The sequence below is a fragment of the Leguminivora glycinivorella genome, chromosome 2 (assembly GCF_023078275.1).
Source record: "Leguminivora glycinivorella isolate SPB_JAAS2020 chromosome 2, LegGlyc_1.1, whole genome shotgun sequence".
NCBI lineage: Eukaryota > Metazoa > Arthropoda > Insecta > Lepidoptera > Tortricidae > Leguminivora > Leguminivora glycinivorella.
The window spans coordinates 5,390,024-5,410,490 of record NC_062972.1 but is presented as its reverse complement, the minus strand read 5'-3'; the positions used below and the strand labels follow the sequence as shown (position 1 = coordinate 5,410,490).

General features: G+C 38.4%; 4 protein-coding genes across 5 annotated transcripts; 1 reads left to right on the top strand and 3 right to left on the bottom strand.

Moving 5' to 3' along the window:
- Positions 1-284: 284 nt before the first annotated feature.
- Positions 285-2,735, bottom strand: LOC125237567 (F-box/LRR-repeat protein fbxl-1-like). The gene is made up of 2 exons (XM_048144698.1): positions 2,487-2,735; positions 285-2,205 (listed from the first exon to the last, which is right to left on the bottom strand). Exon 2 carries the CDS (start codon positions 2,174-2,176, stop codon positions 1,118-1,120), a length of 1,059 nt encoding a protein of 352 aa, XP_048000655.1. The 5' UTR covers positions 2,177-2,205; positions 2,487-2,735; the 3' UTR covers positions 285-1,117.
- Positions 2,736-4,442: 1,707 nt separating this feature from the next.
- On the bottom strand, positions 4,443-6,910 carry LOC125240559 (proline-rich receptor-like protein kinase PERK2). Of its 2 annotated transcripts, XM_048148500.1 has the most exons (3): positions 6,793-6,910; positions 5,375-5,420; positions 4,443-5,281 (listed from the first exon to the last, which is right to left on the bottom strand). In XM_048148500.1, exon 3 carries the CDS (start codon positions 5,257-5,259, stop codon positions 4,522-4,524), a length of 738 nt encoding a protein of 245 aa, XP_048004457.1. In that variant the 5' UTR covers positions 5,260-5,281; positions 5,375-5,420; positions 6,793-6,910; the 3' UTR covers positions 4,443-4,521. The 2 variants fall into 2 exon arrangements, with proteins under 2 accessions (XP_048004457.1, XP_048004448.1); XM_048148491.1 differs by lacking the exon at positions 6,793-6,910 and having other exon boundaries at positions 4,443-5,732.
- A 166-nt stretch (positions 6,911-7,076) lies between these two features.
- Positions 7,077-19,108, top strand: LOC125240567 (glutathione S-transferase 1-1). The gene is given in 7 exon segments (XM_048148511.1): positions 7,077-7,227; positions 8,657-8,801; positions 9,460-9,593; positions 15,124-15,190; positions 16,214-16,382; positions 16,385-16,416; positions 18,614-19,108. Coding segments are annotated over 6 exon segments (699 nt in total). The 5' UTR covers positions 7,077-7,227; positions 8,657-8,660; the 3' UTR covers positions 18,770-19,108.
- On the bottom strand, positions 18,940-20,236 carry LOC125240571. The gene is made up of 2 exons (XM_048148524.1): positions 19,305-20,236; positions 18,940-19,065 (listed from the first exon to the last, which is right to left on the bottom strand). Exons 1-2 carry the CDS (start codon positions 19,530-19,532, stop codon positions 18,991-18,993), a joined length of 303 nt encoding a protein of 100 aa, XP_048004481.1. The 5' UTR covers positions 19,533-20,236; the 3' UTR covers positions 18,940-18,990.
- Between the last annotated feature and the right edge of the window lie 231 nt (positions 20,237-20,467).

Genomic DNA, 20,467 nt, shown 5'->3' with positions numbered 1-20,467 from the left:
TCATGTGATGTGATGCTTGGATATGGGTTTATGTACACAGACAACTAAATTGAAAAACTTTGATCCAAAATACATTTTTTATTGAGTGTAAATGGACAATAGAGTAAAGCAGCACAAACAAGTGAAGAATAGAAATCACATGGTGTTTATAAACTATCATATTTCGATTCACAATAATTTACCTAATTAATACCTATAATAATATATTTTTTATTATACTGAAGTTAATAGGCTCCGTGTAAATACAATCGGCACCCTCTCAACATATGAATAAATACTTTGACTCTTTAAGGCACTTTAATAGTAATTGACGATCAGTTTCAAAACAAAAAAGGCGGAAATAAACAATATTATAGTGTATGATTTAGGAGCTATAAGTACAGTCAGAAGTAATATCTGCAGCTTTACATTTTTCTTCTACCATTTAGTCAGTAGATAGACACGTACTTAACTTACTTTAATACCTGTCAATAAGCAAAATACTGTAGTTTATTACTATTATGGGTCATTGTAACAAGTAAACTGTCACAAGCACAACCTCTTGTTCACAATATTTCATTAAATTCAATATTCATCATTAGCATCATAACAGGACGAGGCACGGCGCATGGAAATCTGCTGACGCGGCATATGTTCAATGGACACGTTCTGCAGCCGAGGCGGGTTGTTCGGCCGATAAAACGTGCGTTTTGCCTCGGCCGAGGTACGTCTATTAACAGTATGAACGTTTGCCGCGCGAGCACATTGCGTCGCGACGTGCCTCGCTGTATGGACTCGCCTAATAATGAACATGTCAATTTGATAGCTATCTTCTAGTAACAAGATCACATATAATACTATGCACACAAACACATTTAATAACTGTAATTTTATCATGTCAATAAGTTTGTGCGGAAAGAGAAAAGTCACTGATTGTATACGGCCCCATAAATTCTATGACTCTACTCTTTTCGAACAGACTATATTTGTTTTAACTAGAACAAATCCATTATATGGCAATTTTTTTTATTACAAAACATCTAAAATATTACTTTTACTGTAGTAGAATTAAATTCATAAACACTCAAAATATAGCATAAAAATTTCAATAGATCTGTAAATAAAATATGAGAATCACTTAGTCAAGGAGTAGCTGTATATTGAACATATTTTCTAACTCTCCTCGATTAAAACCCGGAGCACAAATAAATGGACACAAATAAAAGGACATTTCCTCGAGATTGGGTGCACTTGCTTTGATAGCCCGAGCCACCTGCATGGTCACGTGCGGGCAGCGGGACAGACTCAGGTAAGTCAAGTGTTGAAACACGTTATTTGTAAAATAACCAAGTAAAGCTGTGGTTGAAAAATACCCGTGACGCAATTTGAGTGAGCGTAAGTTTTTTAGTCTGTTTAAGTGCAACAAACTGGAATCAAACAGGGTTTTGCAGGTCATAATATGCAGGACCTGTAGCACCTTGCAGTTGGATATGTAGCGAACTATATCATCATTCAGTGTGTCTCCATAAATGTACAATGCTTCAAGACTGGCTTGCTTTGTCCTTAGCAAGGATTCTAGGAAATCTGCAGGGATGTTTTTCATTTTTTCCATATTAATACTGACTAAACTGGAACACTCAAGCATGCTGTAAAGGCTGCCATGTGTAAGAGCAAAATTCGAGAGAACCAGAGTTTCAAGATTCTTTAACTTTTCAAAAGGCAAGTGGTAAACAAAATTCCCGTTTGCATTCTCTGGATTTTGTACTATTAAAGAATTACGGAAACTCAAAAATTTTAAATTCGGCCAGTATTGTAAATCATCAAATATACAACTATCAACTTGAGATATGCTAATTTCTAGACGAGTCAAGTTAGGGCAGTAGCTAATGAGGGAAGCCCTTACTTGAGAATACAACTTGAAATACTGTAATTTCACATTTTTTAAATACTTTGCTACAAAAGGCACAATGTTTTCACTTATCCTGACATAGTTTTTCATACACACAATGAGGCGTGTGTTGTCCCATACACATGGTGTCAGGCAAAGTTGCTGCCATCTCATACAAACTTTTGCTACCGCCAACAGTGACTCGAAATCTATTTTAGAAAAAATGTAAATAAGTAGTTCATTAGGCAGATCATTTATAGTTAGAGTGCTGCAGCATTGTTGGCCCCCCGTCATCTCCAGGTGCACCATCCTCACACGCAGCACGCGCTCCTACTATCCTGAAACCATGAAATTAAGCAATTTATACAAATGGAGCCATTTCATCAGGGAATTTAGTGAATATTGATACATTGAGAATGTAAACATGGTAGTAAACCAGACAGGAATAAATGATGAAACCAACAAGTATGACTGCGGAGCGCACAGGCAACAGACAGGTAACAGAAAGGTCGTGAACCTTGAACAACGGTGCCAATGGTGGCAGCCCCGTAAGGTAAACAATTGTTACATACAAACCTGGCCATAACACACCTAACTCCATTGCTAACATTAACCGTACCTTGTGATCACCTTGCTTCTTATTCGCGAGAATTGTACTGTTTGCTTTATTAAAATCATAATTTATGTAAACTTTGCTTCTAAATTTAGACACGACGTTCACAATGTAGCAAAACAATACCCGAATAAGCAATCTTGAAGCGGGATTACACTAGACATTTTATTTCCAAAAGAAAAGTCCAATATATTATTTAAACCTAATAATTAAAAATAACTTTCATCTTTACATATTTTTAATGACGTTCTACGTTCATTGACAGTCAGCGTTTAGTTGTCAACCGATCAATGACAGTACTGCTCGAAACTACGTTCAAATAACTATGTAGATCTACTTAATATTTAAGCTACAATTTTGCATAAACAGAATTATTTATAAATTCAATGAAAAACTTAATTTAAATTACAAAAACACAAGTAACAAATAAGATCCAAATGATTGTTCATAAATTGCTAAACAATGAAAAAATTAAACGAAATTAGAGCCACCGCGGAACAGAGCATTCAGAGGAGCCTCCTCCTTTACGATAGTCTTTATTAAACTTGATGTCATGATGATTTTCAATCATTAAATGTTATATTATATATAAATAGATGCATACGATTTAATAATATATGATGTTTTACAGTTAATGTTTTCATAGTGTTGGCGTGGTGAAAAAAATTGTGTTTCACAACGCTCAAGATTCCACATTTTGAACAACTAGATACGCTCGCGGTTCAATATCGGAATCTTATCAATTATCTTATAATTTTGGCACGTGCGGTTAAACAACAACTTTGCCCCCCCCCCCCTTTGCCAACTCCCCCTGTAAAAAGAAATAACTATTACTTATTCCGGAAATACATATATGTATTATAATGTGTAGGTACAGTCGAGTTCATAAATATGTATACATTTTTTTCACCTTATCTCATCGAGTTAAGGGACCGTCCCCACTCAAGAGACGCATGTCCTGAGGCTCGGAACGGACGTCCGCGCCACGCCGCCTGAATTTAATTTAAATAAAAACGTCTCCTCAGTACATTTTGTATAAGAAAGACGTAAGACGCGCCCTCAGGCGACGCGTCGCTTGGCGCACGCCGCGCCGCCTGGAGCGCGCCAAGAGACGTCTCTTGCGCGTCCCTTGCGCGTCCTTCCTATACAAAATGTACTGAGGAGACGTTTTTTAAATTACATTCAGGCGGCGTGGCGCGGACGTCCGTTCCGCGCCTCAGGACATGCGTCTCTTGAGTGGGGACGGTCCCTAAAGTGAAGAAATGTACCTACATATATTTATGAACTCGACTGTACATTGTATACGTAATAAAACAGTATTTTAACCCCCGACGCAAAAACGACGGGGTCTTATAAATTTGACGTGTCTGTCTCTCTGTCTGTTTGTCTGTGGTGTGGCATCATAGCTCCCGAACGGATGAACCGATTTAGATTTAGTTTTTTTTTTGTTTGAAAGCTGAGTTAGTCGGGAGTGTTCTTAGGTAGCGTTTCCACTTAAGCGTCGCGTGTCTCGGGGTGCGCAACGGACGTCTCCGCCACGCCGCCTGAATGTAATTCAAAAAACGTCTCTTCAGTACATTTTGTATAGGAAGGACGTAAGACGCGCCCCCAGGCGGCGCGGCGCGCGCCACGCCGCCGCCACGCCACCCGACGTTTTTTGAATTACATTCAGGCGGCGTGGCGCGGACGTCCGTTCCGCACCTCAGGACATGCGTCTCTTAAGTGTGGCCGGTCCCTTAGCCATGTTTCATGAAATTCGGTCCACTAAAGTATGTCGGAGGTTTTTTCAAAATTTTAATTTTGTGGTTAGGTTATTAGACAGAGGGGTAAACGTCGTACGATACTCGTGCGAAAAGGAAATTCGTTCGAACTTCCTTTTTTACGCACTTAAATTGTATCGTCATGTACTTTTGTTATAAAAAAATAATCCATTTTTATTTATCAAACACTTTAATAAAAATATACAAATAAGTTAATAATTACCTTGAAAAAATAAAGATATGTGAGTATATACATACATTAAGAGGTAGATAATAATTTATTACTTAAATACGGGGGGCAAGTACGTTGCAGCCGGGGTGGACACGGTGCCCGGAGTCGGCGCAGGGGACGAGACAGGGGGCAGGTACCCGGCCGTCGGGGGCGGCGGCGGGGTTCCCGCTGCAGGCGGAGTACCGGCCGGAGGCGGGAACGAAGGGGAAGGAACCGGCAGGAAATACCCAGCACCTGCATCCTGCCCTGGAGGAGACGGTCCCGGCGACGGGACGGACGGAGCGGGCGGGGCTGGAGTGGACGGGCTCGGTGGCAGATACGAGGCGGTGGGGGTGGGCGCTGGCGTCGGGCTCGTCCCAGGTGTCGGGCTCGTGCCGGGAGTCGGACTAGTTCCAGGAGTGGGACTAGTGTAACCCCCGGTGCCTCCACCTATTGATACACTTCCACCGCCGACAGGTGGCAAGTACTCCGGTGCGTTAGTAGACACGGTGCCTGGCGTTCCTGGTGTTGAGCTCGGACGAGGCGCTGCGGTGGTGGGACTGTCGTAAGAATATCCACCACCTCCACCAGCGCCGCCGCCGCCGCCGCCGCCGCCTCCACCTGCTGCTCCACCGTAGCCTCCGCCGCCCCCGCTTCCTCCATAGCCGCCGCCGCCGCCTGCTCCCGCCTGTGCTTCTCCATAGCCGTAGCCTCCAGCCGTTGTTGCCGTGGTCCCAGCAGTGGAACCCGTGGTGGAGTACCCTATTTCCACGGAGCCGCCCGCGGGAGCCGGGTACGCGTAAAACATCTGTTGCGCGCCACCTCGAGTCCTGTCAACATTAGGGGCTTGAGTGCCTAGTGTCGGTGCTCCCGTTGTCCGAGGAGGCAGATCGAAGGATATACTCGGTCTATTATACACGTACCCGGCTTGCCGCTTCACTCGGCCATCTTCGGAAAGGACACTCGAAACTAGAAGCGAAATGTGTAGAACTTTTAAAACCAATGATCTAGCAATCATTGTAATAATAATCAGGGGCAGGTGCCTGTATACAACCTCATGGATACTGGATGCGACAAAGACGATCTGCAGAGTGCGTAGCCCCTTTTATAATGGGTAGTTTAGAGGAAGTTGACATCGTCAGCTGGGTTGTGAAATACCGCACTTAACCCTAAAACGGTTAAGTGTCGAAAAGAGCTAGCTCAATTTAAGTCCCATTACGTTTACGAAAGTTGCTGAATAAATGTTCATGGTAAGTGATCCTCTTAGTTGTTCATGTAAGATATGCACGTGTACCTAAATAAGAATTCCATTTGAATTATATATATGTATAAGATATCAAGAACAGAAACAAAACTTCAGCTACAAGTGCACCAAAAGTAGTTTAGTGTCTAGTGTCGTATACCAATGATTAGATTCAGATGTTGAAAAGATCTATCTTCGCAGCAGTACGCGGGTGTAGTGAGTGTTGCATGTCGTACCTACGGTGGCCAATGTGGCCATTGGCCATGCAATAAACATTATTATAAGATTTACAAGGGGGCAAAGTTGTTTAACCGTACGTGCCAAAATGAAATAAATATATATATTTGTATATATATTTTTCGTCTCTATATTATTATTAGTACCTACCAGCAATTAAAGTAAGTAAGTCTGCGCTAATGCTTGCTAAAATTAACAGGCAATTTTTCACCCACTGAAAGAGTGATTGATGGATATAATTTGAAAGTAATGTATGTCCTTCTTTGGTAAACAAACTAAATCTTATTATTTAACGTTCTATGTGGCATGTGGCGGGTAAAAGGATGCGCTTGGATTTTTTAGTGTACCTAATGTAATTTCTTTAAAGACAATAGACCAGTTGGTGTGGTGAAAATATAATTTTCCCCTCACTAGCTCGGAAACACGAGTTTTGTCCTTTAATACCAGCGGGTAAAAACGCATTTTATCCACTAGAGGGTAAAGTAATTTGACCTTGAATAAAGTCAAATTAACTGCTTTAAAATTGATAAAAGTATGTGAATCTAGTAATACAGATGATTTACCACCTGTGGAACTACTGGAACCACTGATAAACGCATTTTTTGCGTTGTAGTTTCCTCGCTATAGTGAGGGGAAAAGTTTTGTGTTACACTACGGTGCAAATGTATTTTACTTCTCGTGTGTTAAAAAACTCGCAAGTTCAGGATTCTATTCTCAAACCACTCGCTTCGCTCGTGGTTCAACTATAGAATCCTTTCACTTGCTCGTTTTTCAATTCCACACTCGGCGTTAAAATACAACTTTGCCCCCTTGTATAACAAATAACTATTTATATCAGTTTTGTACCCCATAAGTACCAACCTACTTCGCAGTTGAGGGTTTTATGATCACAGAACGATTCTGTGGTTAGGCTAAATTGCAAACAAGAAAGCAATTTTTGCCTCCCGTTCCTATTTAGATTCTTTGTAACGCCACTTTGCTTTCAATTATGCCAAGGATGCACCAGCAACAAAACGATAGCGACAGATTAGTCACCGCACAACTCGGCAAGTGAAGCGTGCGTAGTAGAAAATTGGTTGTGTACCTAGTATAACCTACGTCATCGTCAAATGCGTGATTAATAATTTTGAACACAACATAACGTTGTGCGGTGAAAGGAGCCTGCCGGCCCGGCTGCCTCGCCCATTATAGGTATCTTATGCAAGCCGCACTACCGCTCAGCCGTAGTTCAGGTTTTTATCTCATTTGATAAAGACGTAGCGCAGCGGTGTTGTAATTAGAAACAAGTGAATCAGGGTTAGTATCACTGGAATATTGCCTCTAACATCTAACCTCACATATCGCTATGCTAATTCATTGTTTCCTGCTTCTGCAATCTGTGTATAACTGAGAGGAATTTTAATTACAAAATAGTTCTGCTATTGGCCATGCTCGATCTGGTTACATTACGCCCACTGAAAGCACTTCAATTGTGTTTTATATCGCGTAAATTTCCGTATAATTTTCGCTATAAGTATATCCATCGTTAGCCGTTTATCCATCGGTTTTGCTTTCTTTGTGTTCATAGGTACTTAAAGTGGTTAATGTTGTTTAAACGGTCGAGTCTGAGAAGCACGTCGTGATTAACACGGAAGTTATTTGAGTTTATTATGTACAAGGAATTAGGAAAATCCAAGGGCCTTGAGTCGGGTGATCCGTTAATGCCGCCTCGCAGTACGTGCCTTGTGTTGATCATTCATATCGTAATTGTAAACTGAGTCATTACCCGCGGTGAGCATGAAACCAACAGGTGGAATTTAATTTCATTACAAAATACATATACACATTTTATACGAGTTTCATAGCCTGTTCGTCAGCTTTCTAGTCATAAATGAGTATGTAATGTACCTACATAACATAACTAATATGTATCTACGTAAATAATAAAACTACAGAATACATATTAGTACAAGATAATACTTACAAAAATTTCGATAAGTAGACAATACACTAAACCAAGTAACATAATATTGTTGAAATATAGGTATGCTTATAATGTAATTAGACTAATTAGTATGGTACAGTCAGCCAAAAAAGTGGTTTACTTACCACTTTTCGACCTTATATGTTTGAAATAGAGTCGAAAAGTGGTAAACCACTTTCTTGGCTGCTGACTGTACCTACAATACAAAACAAGTAAACTACCGTTAGGTACCGTAATTGCCGTTAGTAATGTACGTACTTACGGTACGGTGACGGACCCAATCATGGACAGTTTAAGAATTTTTAATTTTTTTATATTTCACTGTTACGAGTACATGTAAATATTCTACCGCTAAGCGTGTTAAAACTTGAATGTCCTATCCTTCTTTTACATTTCAAGCGTATTGCAGAATAGATACTGCTATTGGTTTCCTCATAGTTAACAAATTAAAACGAGGTGTTTTTTCTCCAATCAATCTGGTACATTGCCGCAGCCCTAGCGTCAATGCTGCCTGAAAGTCACTGACAAGTTGTACGTATTCGGGAACCGTTGATTCAATCCACTATCAACGGAGAGTCAACGTGAAACGTCTAATTGGCCGTGTCGAATTGCTCCCCTGTAGATCCGTAAACCTATACCTACTACTGAATGAAACTAAGAATTGGTCGAAGAATAGATGCCTGTGGGTGGACCCTGTGGTACCTATTAATTAAGAGGTAGATTAGAAGTAACTCTAAAAACGAGACTTTTCTATAATTATAGGAGGATGGTTCTGAAGCTCTATGTGGTGTCGGATGGGCCGCCGTCGCTGTCAGTGCGGCAGGCTCTGGCCCTACTGGAGATACCCTTCCAGCAGATTGATGTTGACTTCGGCAAGGGAGAACACATGACAGAGGAATATGCGCTGGTAAGTGGGGTTATGGGCATGAGGCGTTATAAGTTTGATGGCTGAATGTAAAGATTTTTGGATGTAAAGCTACAGCTAGGTCCGTGGCCCGTTTAATGTAATGTAATGTCGATTGATGAGCGAAAGTGTCCAATTGTGCACCAACGACATAATATATGTGACATTTATTTTGTGCTCCAACACCAACATATTGGCACACTTGGTAGGGTTTGTAATAGGAGCCCGTTAATAGTAGCAACTAGCAAAGCGTACGGCCATCTCATGGTAATCATTCTAATGATGATAATCTGATGTGGTGATGATGGATGGTGATGCAGAAATATAAGTCAATGGAAGTTGTTCGTCGTTTCGTATGGCGTCGCTATCGATTATCTTCACTTCTAGAAAAGTAATTTTTTTATCATGCATGAGCTTACTCTTGACCACAGACTAGCCGAAGGCAAAGACGTGGCCTTCGATGAAGTGAGCTCGCCCGAAGATGCCTGTTCACCCTTGATTTTAAGGATTTCAAGAATATTGACGTAAATATGGTAACGGGAAGCTCGTCTAGTATAACGAAGAGAGATAAGCATACCCAGAATGATCACCTACTTTACCTGTGACGAGTTGACTAAAATGTATTCCCTTAAAAACGTAATATTTCAATATAAATTTTCAGATGAATCCACAAAAGGAGATCCCGGTCATGGACGACGACGGTTTCTTCCTCAGCGAGAGCAACGCTATCCTGCAGTACATCTGCGATAAGTACCAGCCAGGCACCCCACTTTACCCCCTGGATCCACAGATAAGGTAAATCATTAGACAAAACTGAGTATTGCATATTATCAATCGAATTTATTCTCAAAATGCACTTTCTTGCATTTCTGAAAGTATTACTCGCTTTAAATACAGGATCTCGGGACCTATTGCGATTTACATTATTACGATTTGTATTATAATTGCGACTCTATTTTTACCTCAGAGCATAATAGTATTTTATACAATCGTGATGGTATAATACAAAGCTTTTCAGTCGAGTACCATGTTTAGGCCACGAAGCTTTGCTGAGTGGTTTAATAGTACGGTACGAGAGTGAAAAGCTTAATTATATCACTATTGTATACAATACTTTTTCTACGAGTCATCATCTTCATCACCAATGGACGGAAATATCATCATTCATGCAAGTTAAAATTAATGCTAATAGCGTCGTTCACCGTTGTATCAACATCGAATTACCTAGCAACCAATTGTTTGTAATAACCGTCTCTGATTGGCTGATAACGCGACAGATAAATAAAATGTGTTTCAGATGCAGAAAAATTTGCCAGGTATCGCAAATTAGTATAGAAATTGTATGAAGTTCTATTTTTGAAATTATTATAGTTAACTAAAGTCAACTATAATGAGATTATTATAATTGAGTTGGAGCTGCCATCGAGTACCCAACACTGAAAAGTTAGCACTTATAGTTTAGTCTGTGGTTTCCTAATTGACATATTATACAGTCGACGAGTAGAAAAAAATACTATATTTAATATTATAGGTACATCTTGGTACATCTATGATTTTTATATTCGGTTGTTAGACTTTAGGCACTGGGACCCATCAAAAGCGAGTAAGATAATTATGAGCTATTGGCTATAAAAACGAATAAAATATAGTCGCTCCTGTGTAAATAAAAGAGAGAGCGAGCGATTTGTAGTTCATAGCTCGGCTACGAGCTATAACTCGCCCGCGATATCACCGCGTCTCTTTTATTTACACGGGATCGACTATGTTTTGTTCGTTTTTATAGCCGATAGCTCATAGCTTACTCGCTTTTGGTAGGACCAGTGCCTTAAACTCTGAAAATTATGACAATGTTAGACCATTACAGAAGTGCATCTGGGCATTTTTAGAATTTGGGACACCCCAATTAGCGTAAGTTGTTAACAAAAATTAACTCACTGCCAGTTTTGTGACGATAAATTAAGCATGAAATTTCTATGAAAATTCAGAATGTGAATAAAGTACATTTTTAGACAGATTTTATGCTAAAGTAAGTAAGTAAGTAAGTAAATATTCTTTATTGCACCACAAGGATAACAGATTACAAATAGCAGACATTAAACATATAGGTAGCAACAGGCGGTCTTATCGCTGTAAGCGATCTCTACCAAACAACCTTAGGGTAGCAGGAAATGAAGAATAGACATTTTGAAAATGGTAGTGCAAGAAATAATTAAAGGAATAGGAAAATTACACTTACACTAAGTTAAATAATTATATACACCAATATTAAAAATAAAATATAAAAATAAATAAATAAAAATAAAATATCATATACACAAACATACACATATAAGTATTAATACATACACATACATACATACATAACATAACATACACAGCAGCAAATTAAGGCAGAGATGAGTAATGATTCTTCAGTAAAGTTTTGAAGCTTTCAAGTGATTTTGCACACCTAATCTCTAACGGCAGGCCGTTCCACAGCAGAACCGCTCGAAACGTGAAGGAGTCATTGTAAATTAAAACGCTCTTTAAGATAGGAAGGAGTAGAGGGGTTGAAAAGAATGTTATAGAGAAGAGCTAAATTATGAGAATTACGTCGGAGACGAATAGGGAGCCACTTGAGCTGGGCGCGAAAGTTGGAAATGTGGTCAAATTGTCGTCACAAAAGTGACAGCGAGTTAATTTTTGTTTAATTCTGTTGTGTACACTCTGTGCCTGTTCCTGGCATCGGCAGTGAATAACTTTTAGGATGAAGTCACAATCTATCAGCATCTAGCCGCATTTTGTGTATGAGAATTTGAGAAAGCGCGCTCAAAGTATAAAGATGCGTACGCATGCTTTCCGCTTTCCGATGCTCAATGATTTCTCGGGCCACTTTCTTACTCTAGGAGCGATTATTTCCGAAAATATTAATATTATCAAAAAACGATTTTAGTAAACCCTTATTCATTTTTAAATACCTATCCAACAATATATCACACGTCGGGGTTGAAATGAAAAAAAAAAGTTAGTCCCCACTTTACATGTAGGGGGGGGTACCCTAATAAAACATTTTTTTCCATTTTTTATTTTTGCACTTTGTTGGCGTGACTGATATACATATTGGTACCAAATTTCAGCTTTCTAGTGCTAACGGTTACTGAGATTATCCGCGGACGGACGGACGGACAGACAGACATGGCGAAACTAAGGGTTCCTAGTTGACTACGGAACCCTAAAAATGCGGCTCGATGCTGATAGATGGTTATTAAGTAAAGCTAAATTCAGCTCTCAATTTAGGTTGGAACGAAGGCATTCTAAAGGTTATTACTTATTAACAAACACATCCTCATGTATAGCCGTAGGTACTTTAGGTACATTAAAATACGAACACACAACAATTAGACATGAACTCAATCCAATAAAGCCATCTTCCAATATTTACGGCCAACAATAATGAATTTAAACTACTTAATAGGCAAATGTGGTTTGGGTTTTTTGAACAACGTGACTGTTGACCACTAATTGGTTTCTGTTTGGGTGTCAAATGACTGTCAATTAGTCAGGTAAATTGTAATTTGTGGTTACGATGGTTCGCTAGAAATCACAAACTTACTTATTAGACCCGTTTATAGAAAGCATATTCTCGTAAATTGCTAAAGTAGAGTCGTTACCGCCAGCGTCAAAATTGGCATTGCTCAAGTTACATGCTCATCATGATCATGTGACTTGGTTTCTAGAGCGGAACTGGTCTGGGACGGTATGACCTCATGAATCATTGGTATATATTATAAGGCATTGTTACTTTTGTGTATGGACAATTTTTGTTATGTATTGTGAAACTAAAAGGATCACACAAGTCCCACAAGACCTTTTGAAGTCAAGTCGTTATTCATCTTTAATAGAAAATAGCACTTCTAACAGTTTTAAATGTATTTCACCTACAACCGTCGAAAAGTGCATTTCAGATTAATTTCAATTAGCCTCAAGCACCAGATCTATCCAGGACATATCCTGGCGTATAAGCGTGGTCGCGCTTAGGGTATGCAAAAACCGGTTAACTTAAAAAACCGGTTAATAACCGAGACTTTTCCTTCAAAACCGGTTAACCGGTTATTAACCGGTTTTGAGGATTTTTAGTAAATGGCCGTACTACGCAATAATTACCATTACCTTTAAGAATTCTGATGTTGATGATATCGTAGCAGGTATTACTTGCACGATGAAGATCATTTTAATCCAGTTTTTGGAAATTTGGTAAATGCGGAAATTGCTAAAAAAGGCTTCTGTGGTTTGAATGTGATTCGTCAGTTTTGCGTTTTCTAGGCATGTCGCGAAGGTCTACAGCTCCCAGAGCCCCTAGTAATTGATGTAAGAAAACCAAGATCTCCATTTTACCTTTCTTTTAAAAAATATAGTTTGAAATATACGGTAGACTCCGGTTACAACGACGCTCAAGGGACCGCTGATATTACGTCGTACTAACCGGATGTCGTACAAAACGAATTTCATTTCTTTTAATTAAAAGTAATATCTACATCTCTATTACTAAAACATTTCAATCAATAGGTTTATTCACAGGGTATTATTATCATAATATTAATACCTTATTTTATTGTGACTTGTTTAGTTAGAAAAGTCCTTTTTAGTATGCGTGCTTGCTCATCATTTGTAAGTAAAGCTAGTTTTCCCCTCACTAGCTCGGAAACACGTGTTTTGTCCTTTAATACCAGCGGGTAAAAACGCATTTTATCCACTAGTGGGTAAAGTAATTTGACCTTGAATAAAGTCAAATAAACTGCTTTAAAATTGATAAAAGTAGGTGAATCTAGTAATAAAGATGATTTACCACCTGTGGAACTACTGAAAGCAGTGATAAACGCATTTTTTGAGTTGTAGTTTCCTTGCTTATAGTGAGGGGAAAAGTTTTGTGTTACACTCGGGTGCAAATGTATTTTACTTCTCGTGTGTTAAATAACTCGCAAGTTCAGGATTCCTTTCACTTGCTCGTTTTTCAATTCCACACTCGGCGTTAAAATACAACTTTGCCCCCTTGTATAACAAATAACTATTATACGCAATCGAAAAATACAAATTGGGTTCTATTTAGCTTATAAGATTAGACCCGAGGCGAACAAATTGTTAAAATTTTAAAAGCAATACTCCAAAAAGTTACATGGCCACAATGTAATCTTGCTACTTGTTGTAGGCAAGACAGGGGGCCGTGCTCGGGTGGAAGTAGCTTTGTTTCCTCAATTTACTAGTAAAACTAAAAACTTTGTCGCTCGTCGTGGCAACCGGACTTGACGGACGGATTCTGTGTAAAATACTAACCGTATTATACTAACCGGACTCTACTGTATTGTATAAAATGTATAACTGAGCAGACTCGGGACTAATTTTAAAATAAAATCATTACAGATAATAATGTTGTCAATGAAAAGTAATGAATAAATCTTTATTATTACAAAACATGAAATAATTACGTATTTTTGAACCTTTTAATGCCTAATTTTCCAAATTTTGAGAAATAAATACAGTTTCGGTTATTAACCGGTTAGAGACTATAAAAACCGGTTTTTAACAGAGGCCAAAAAGTCTCGGTTAACCGGTTTTTCGGTTAACCGGTTAACCGGTTTGCACACCCTAGTCGCGCTATAAATGAAAAAATATCAGGTCATCCCTATCGCACTTACAAATAGTGTGATAGGGACGGCCTGATGTTTTATCATTTTTCGCGCGACCATGCTTGCCTGCCTGGTCCGGGACGTTCGGGTGCGGGCGTGATAAGTCCGTACCTATAAAGCGAGTTAAGTGCTATACCTACTATACCACGAGCCAGCTTCTTGCTTCCCTTGCAACGCTCATGATTCTCATTTTCAAACCACTCGCTACACTCGCGGCACGTATCATTGGTATTATTGGTGTCAATTGGTCGCATCGCTAAAAGCGAATTTAAAAAAGTTATGGCTTTCAGATTAATTGCGGTTATGTAGTTTGTGTATGTTTGTAGGGTAGTCATAAAACTGTATTATGTTTATGTATAACGTATATATTTATATGATATAATTTCTATACATATTGCTATAATTCGTTTGTAGGATATATAGGTTTAGCTTACGAAAATCTACCGTCTTCAATTCTCCGTTAACTGCTCTAAGGTTAATCCCCTAATGGGATCAGTTTTCCTTTGTACAAATGATGTGTGTGTGTTTTTTTTTCCTGTTATATGTGTGTTTTTATTTTTGTACAATAAAGTGTATTATTACTACTACTACTACTACTATTAATTTTATTATACTGTGCTCGCAGCTCGCATGAAACTTATAAATATGTGTATTAATTTCAGGGCCGTAGTAAATCACCGGCTATGCTTCAACCTCTCCACCTACTACGCGAACATATCGGCGTACACGGTGAGTCCATTCATACTGTCTACAGCTCGTACGAAGTTCATTCATCCCCATCCCCACCATTGTATGCTAAGCTGGCGTAATAGTACATTACGATACAAGTGCGTAAAAAAGGAAGTTCGAAACGAGCGGCGATAAATTAAAACACGACCGAAGGGAGTGTTTTAAATCGACACGAGTTACGAATTTCCTTTTCGCACGTGTATCGTACGACGTTTTTCAGTACAGATGGCCCTACGAAGTTTCGACCTAGCATATAATGAACCACTTCTCGCACTAGTGCGTAAAAAAAACAACATCTGTACTGAAAAAATTATATTCGACATTTCGTATTCGCATGCACTGCTAAAGGAACATGTTATACTTATACTGTACTTAAAATATTGACTATAGGTACTCTCTTAGAGTACTTTTATGCGAAGTCGGTGGCGGTGGAATCAAACAACTGTCAAATTTTAATTTCAAATAAGCATTGAATAGAATAGAATAGAATAGAAATCATTTATTCGTGACAAGTGAAAACAGAAATTATTTACACAACACAAAAATATAGGTACATACATAATAATTGCCACGAAATGGTCCCGACTCAGCATGGTGTTAGCCTGGGAGGGCCAACGCTGATCTTCCGTCGGGGCCATTGCGAGTGCATTGTACATACCAACGAACTCATGGTTGGTTTTTTCGTTCACTGGTACATACATGTTTCTTTGGACGAGGAAGCTGCCAGCCCTACGGTCACCGCTAACCTCTGTCAGTTTTTTCGACATTTCCTTAAATAAATTTAAAAAGGCGTTCGGACCCCACGGGCCAAGGGTCTCAACGCCAAATGGTACGAAATTGTATTCGGCGCCAAGACCCCTGTATTTCGCTTTCTTTAATTTTTCGGCCGCTTCAGCCGCTGCGCCGACCTTAACAGATGTGCCGTGGAGATGAGACGGGGCTAGGGTGTCTACACTGTCTACACATGTGGCGTCCCACAACAAAATATTAAAATAACACATTGGATATTTGTCTCATTTTCAGATGGCGCCAATTTTCTTCGACTATGAACGCACTCCACTCGGGCTGAAGAAAGTGCACATGGCGCTGGCCGTGTTCGAGACGTACCTCTCCCGCGCCGGCACCACGCACGCCGCCGCCGACCACCTCACCATCGCCGACTTCCAGCTCATCAACTCCACTATGACCCTCGAGCTATTGGCTTTGACTTCTCCAAATATGAAAAGGTTTGTCATATTTCTCTTACTGAAGAATAATATTTTCACCACACCAACTGGTAACGGGCTTACTTTGCTATTCGAAAACATACAGCAAAATTGCATTTTATCCACAAGAGTGCAAAGTAATTTTACTTATACAAATTTTACTTGATGTCTTAGCCAGCAGTAGCCAGCTTAGGCTGGTAGAATTTACCTATAAGGTGAAATACCCCATAATGGACGGTGATGCCATTATGGACAAAAAAACACAAATCCTTAAAAATAAGTATCTAAAATTAGTTTCTAAAAACTGACGGCTATGTACCATAAACTAGAGTTGTAGAGCTGTTTCATTTTGAAGTTTCAATTAATTCGGTTATTTCTGAAGGATTTGGCGACAAGATAAAATTCATCAGTTTACTGAAAAAAATATCAAGACGAATCCTTAGTAATGTTGCTAAGAGAGTTGAGTTCATGTAAAAAATAATAAAAAAATAATACTCGGTGTAAACTTGAATGCGTTTTACTTCCTGCATTAGGCATGAGACAAGGTATAAAACATACTAGTTTGTTGCTCCAAAGACATAAAGAAATGGCGTTATTTTGCGAGTGTCCATTACTGGAACCGAAAAACTGCCTACCTCCTATGATGGACAAGGAACAATTTACAAAACCAAAATTTACAAGAAACAATCCTATGTTAAAATAACTCAAACTAATTGCATTTATGGTATATAATATTGACTCATTGAGTATCAGTTGGCTTTAAAAGTAAAATTTTAAACTTATTTCACTGTCCATAATGGGGGATCCATTACTGGAGAACTGCCGTCCATAATTGGAGAAAAAACACCTATTTTTAATTTGTTAACTATGAAGAAACCAATAGGAGTATCCATACTGCAATACGCTTGAAATGTAAAAGAAGGATTGGACATTCAAGATTTAACACGCTTAGCGTTAGAATTTTTACATTTATGAGTGAAATATCAAAAAGAGGCGAAAATTTTTCTTAAACTGTCCATGATTGGGTCCGTTACCTTAATGTAAAATACCCTATAATGGACGGTGATGCCATTATGGACAAAAAACACAAATACTTAAAAATAAGTATCTAAAATTAGTACTATTAGGACAAGGAACAATTTACGAAAACAAAATTTACAAGAAACAATCCTATGTTAAAATAACGTTAACTAATTGTATTTGGGGTGTATAAAATTGACTCATTGAGTATCAGTTGGCTTTAAAATTAAATTTTAAACTTATTTCACTGTCCATAATGGGGGATCCATTACTGGATAACTGACGTCCATTACTGGAAAAAAAACACCTATGAGGAAACCAATAGCAGTATCTATTCTGCAATACGCTTGAAATGTAAAAGAAGGATAGGACATTCAAGTTTTAACACGCTTAGCGGTAAAATTTTTACATGTATCAGTGAAATATTAAAAACAGGCAAAATTTTATCTTAAACTGTCCATGATTGGGTCCTTCACCTTATACAATAGGTGCTAATGATAATTATGAGTGTTGCAGCGCCATCTCTGGGTGGATTCGTTATAACTAATTTGCGCGACCTGTATAGTATGTTGGTTTTTCAAGGATAATTCTTTAAAATGTTAACCGATTTCGGCAGTTTTTATTTTCTTTGAAAGAAGATATTTAACGTAAAATCTCGTATTCGTTTCAAGAACGATATACGTCCGCAAGGGTGGGTAAATAGAAAGTTAAAATCTGAAAAGTTTTTTTGTTAATTAAAAAAACAGTTTCCAAATACAGACATGATTTTTTCCTGTAATGTTTAGCATAACACCAATGTTTTGTATTTTTTTATTTATAAATTTTCCTTCATATTTTCCTTCATAATTCGTACCTTCATATAAAGTAAAAACTGTCAAAATCGGTTAACATCATGAAGAATTATCCCTGAAACACCAACATACTATACAGGTCGCGCAAATTAGTTAGCGAATTCCTATACTTCTAGTCAAGTCTTTAAAGTTACATGAGAAACATGATTATAACTATTAAAAGTTTGTACGGACATGGAACCCTCGGTGAGCGAGTCCGACTCGCACTTGGCCGTTTTTTTTTTGCACTTGTGTCGTAAGTCGTACCTATGTACAACTTATGTAAGTATTAAGTATTGTCTCTATGGTAAGATAAAAAGAGATTTTTACATTATTTACGTAAAGTTTTATTTATACATTGTTTACAGGTCAGCCAGTGGTACGAGGACTTCAAAAAAGACTATCCAGAGCTATGGAAGATCTCAGAAGATGCTATGAAGGAGATCCAGCACTTCGCCGCCAACCCCCCAGATTTGAGTCACATGAACCATCCAATACACCCCATTCGTAAAACTAAGAAATAAATTTAACTATAGTATAAAATTGTAAACTCGAGAGAACACACGTTTACATTTTAATAGCTTTGCTTTGCTTCCTTCAGGTTCAGGCTATAAACCGTGTTGAGATACCTTCTCATTAAATAAGTAGGTGCTTTTAATATTTGGTCTGCGATCGTGCCATTATTGTAAATGTGTTTTCTCTCAAGTAGATACTTCACAACTAAATAAATTTCGAAGTTTCGGCGCTATCCGGAACCGGAGACGCATCGTCTCCTGTATCCCAGGCAGGTGTTAGAACAACATTCCGAGTGGTTGATGCACTGTAAATAAAATTGAATATATATGCGATTATGTATAAGATAATATTATCGTATTATTCACTTATGTCAACCTGTTAAGAGATGGGTCCAGGATCTTCAGATAAGAGTAACATTTTTTCTAAATGAAGTTAATTTTATTTAGAAAAGCAATCTACAGAAGATAATAGGTAAAAATACAGCATACAAATTCATCAACTGTCTAAAAACATCCGCAGGGAATAGGAAAGGAAAGAACTTACGAAAGATCCGATTTCAACACATTGTCGAGTGCTAGTCTCTTCTATCTTATTAGCTACAGCGTCTACTTCCAGCACCTCAGGAATCTCCGGTTCTACTTCCAAGTTTTTGTCATCTTTCGGCACAGGAACATCTTTAGTAGAAACGTCTTCTATTCTTATAGAACTTGCATTATTTTCAACTAGGTAAAGCACGGAGAGGACAAAAGCAAGTTTCCAAATGCAATGCATGTTTGCTGTTATTTTACACACTGATGTTGCGGGGCGTTGGGCAGCGTTTATATTTTATTTACGCCTGATATACGGCCAGGGTGAAGTGACGACACGTTTGTGAGCTCATGCGTACAAACCCTGCATTTCTGTGATACAGTCAAGCAATAATAGTCTCTATATCAGTGAGGTAAGCAGTTAGATGTTTCAATAGATCAAGCAGTGGAGCTGTGCCCGCATTAAGTATTGTAGATAAGGTATTGCCCTAGTAAACAGATTTAACAGGGCGATTTTTTTTAGTTTGTCATTACATTACAAGGTTATGATGACGTCGATGACTCAGGTAAGTGTCCCTGCCCCTATACCTATGTAGATGAAATTAATGCGGTATCATAGCGTAGCATATAAGTCGTCCTGCGAATTTTGCGATCTTGTCTTTTAGATAATGTAGTAGTTAAATAGGTACTATAAATACCTGCGTAAAAATAAATTTAACTATGTAATTATGTAGTAGTGTCTGTTAAGTGGTAGTTGTTTGACGTATAACAAAGAATACCCATGTAGTATTAGAAAAACCTTATCAAACTAACACATATTATGAGCCTTACTGAGGAGATTAGGAGACCTATTAAATGTAATACCCGACATTCGGACATTCACAAAAATTTCTCTCTTTAATTGTTGGTACAGTCAACAACACATCTGTGTATACAGACAAAGTGCCAAAAATATGTATACACACCATTGTGTACAGGTAATAAAGTTCTGTATACATATTTTTGGCACTTTGTCTGTATACACAGATGTGTTGTTGACTGTACAAGTATTGTCGTATTTTTCCCGTCCTTATTACGTCATTAATTGGGGAAAAAACACACTTTACCTTAAAAAATCTGATGTAAAATTTACATTGTGACGTTCTGATGACATGACTTGAATAATATAATAGTGGATAG

Excerpts from the sequence above, each read along its gene's own strand:
- LOC125237567 (XM_048144698.1), bottom strand. The coding sequence starts at position 2,176 with ATGGTGCACCTGGAGATGACGGGGGGCCAACAATGCTGCAGCACTCTA.
- LOC125240559 (XM_048148491.1), bottom strand. The coding sequence starts at position 5,469 with ATGATTGCTAGATCATTGGTTTTAAAAGTTCTACACATTTCGCTTCTA.
- LOC125240571 (XM_048148524.1), bottom strand. The coding sequence starts at position 19,532 with ATGCATTGCATTTGGAAACTTGCTTTTGTCCTCTCCGTGCTTTACCTA. Across the intron at positions 19,066-19,304 it reads GTGTTGAAATCGGATCTTTC|TGCATCAACCACTCGGAATG; the intron begins GTAAGTTCTTTC and ends TTTTATTTACAG.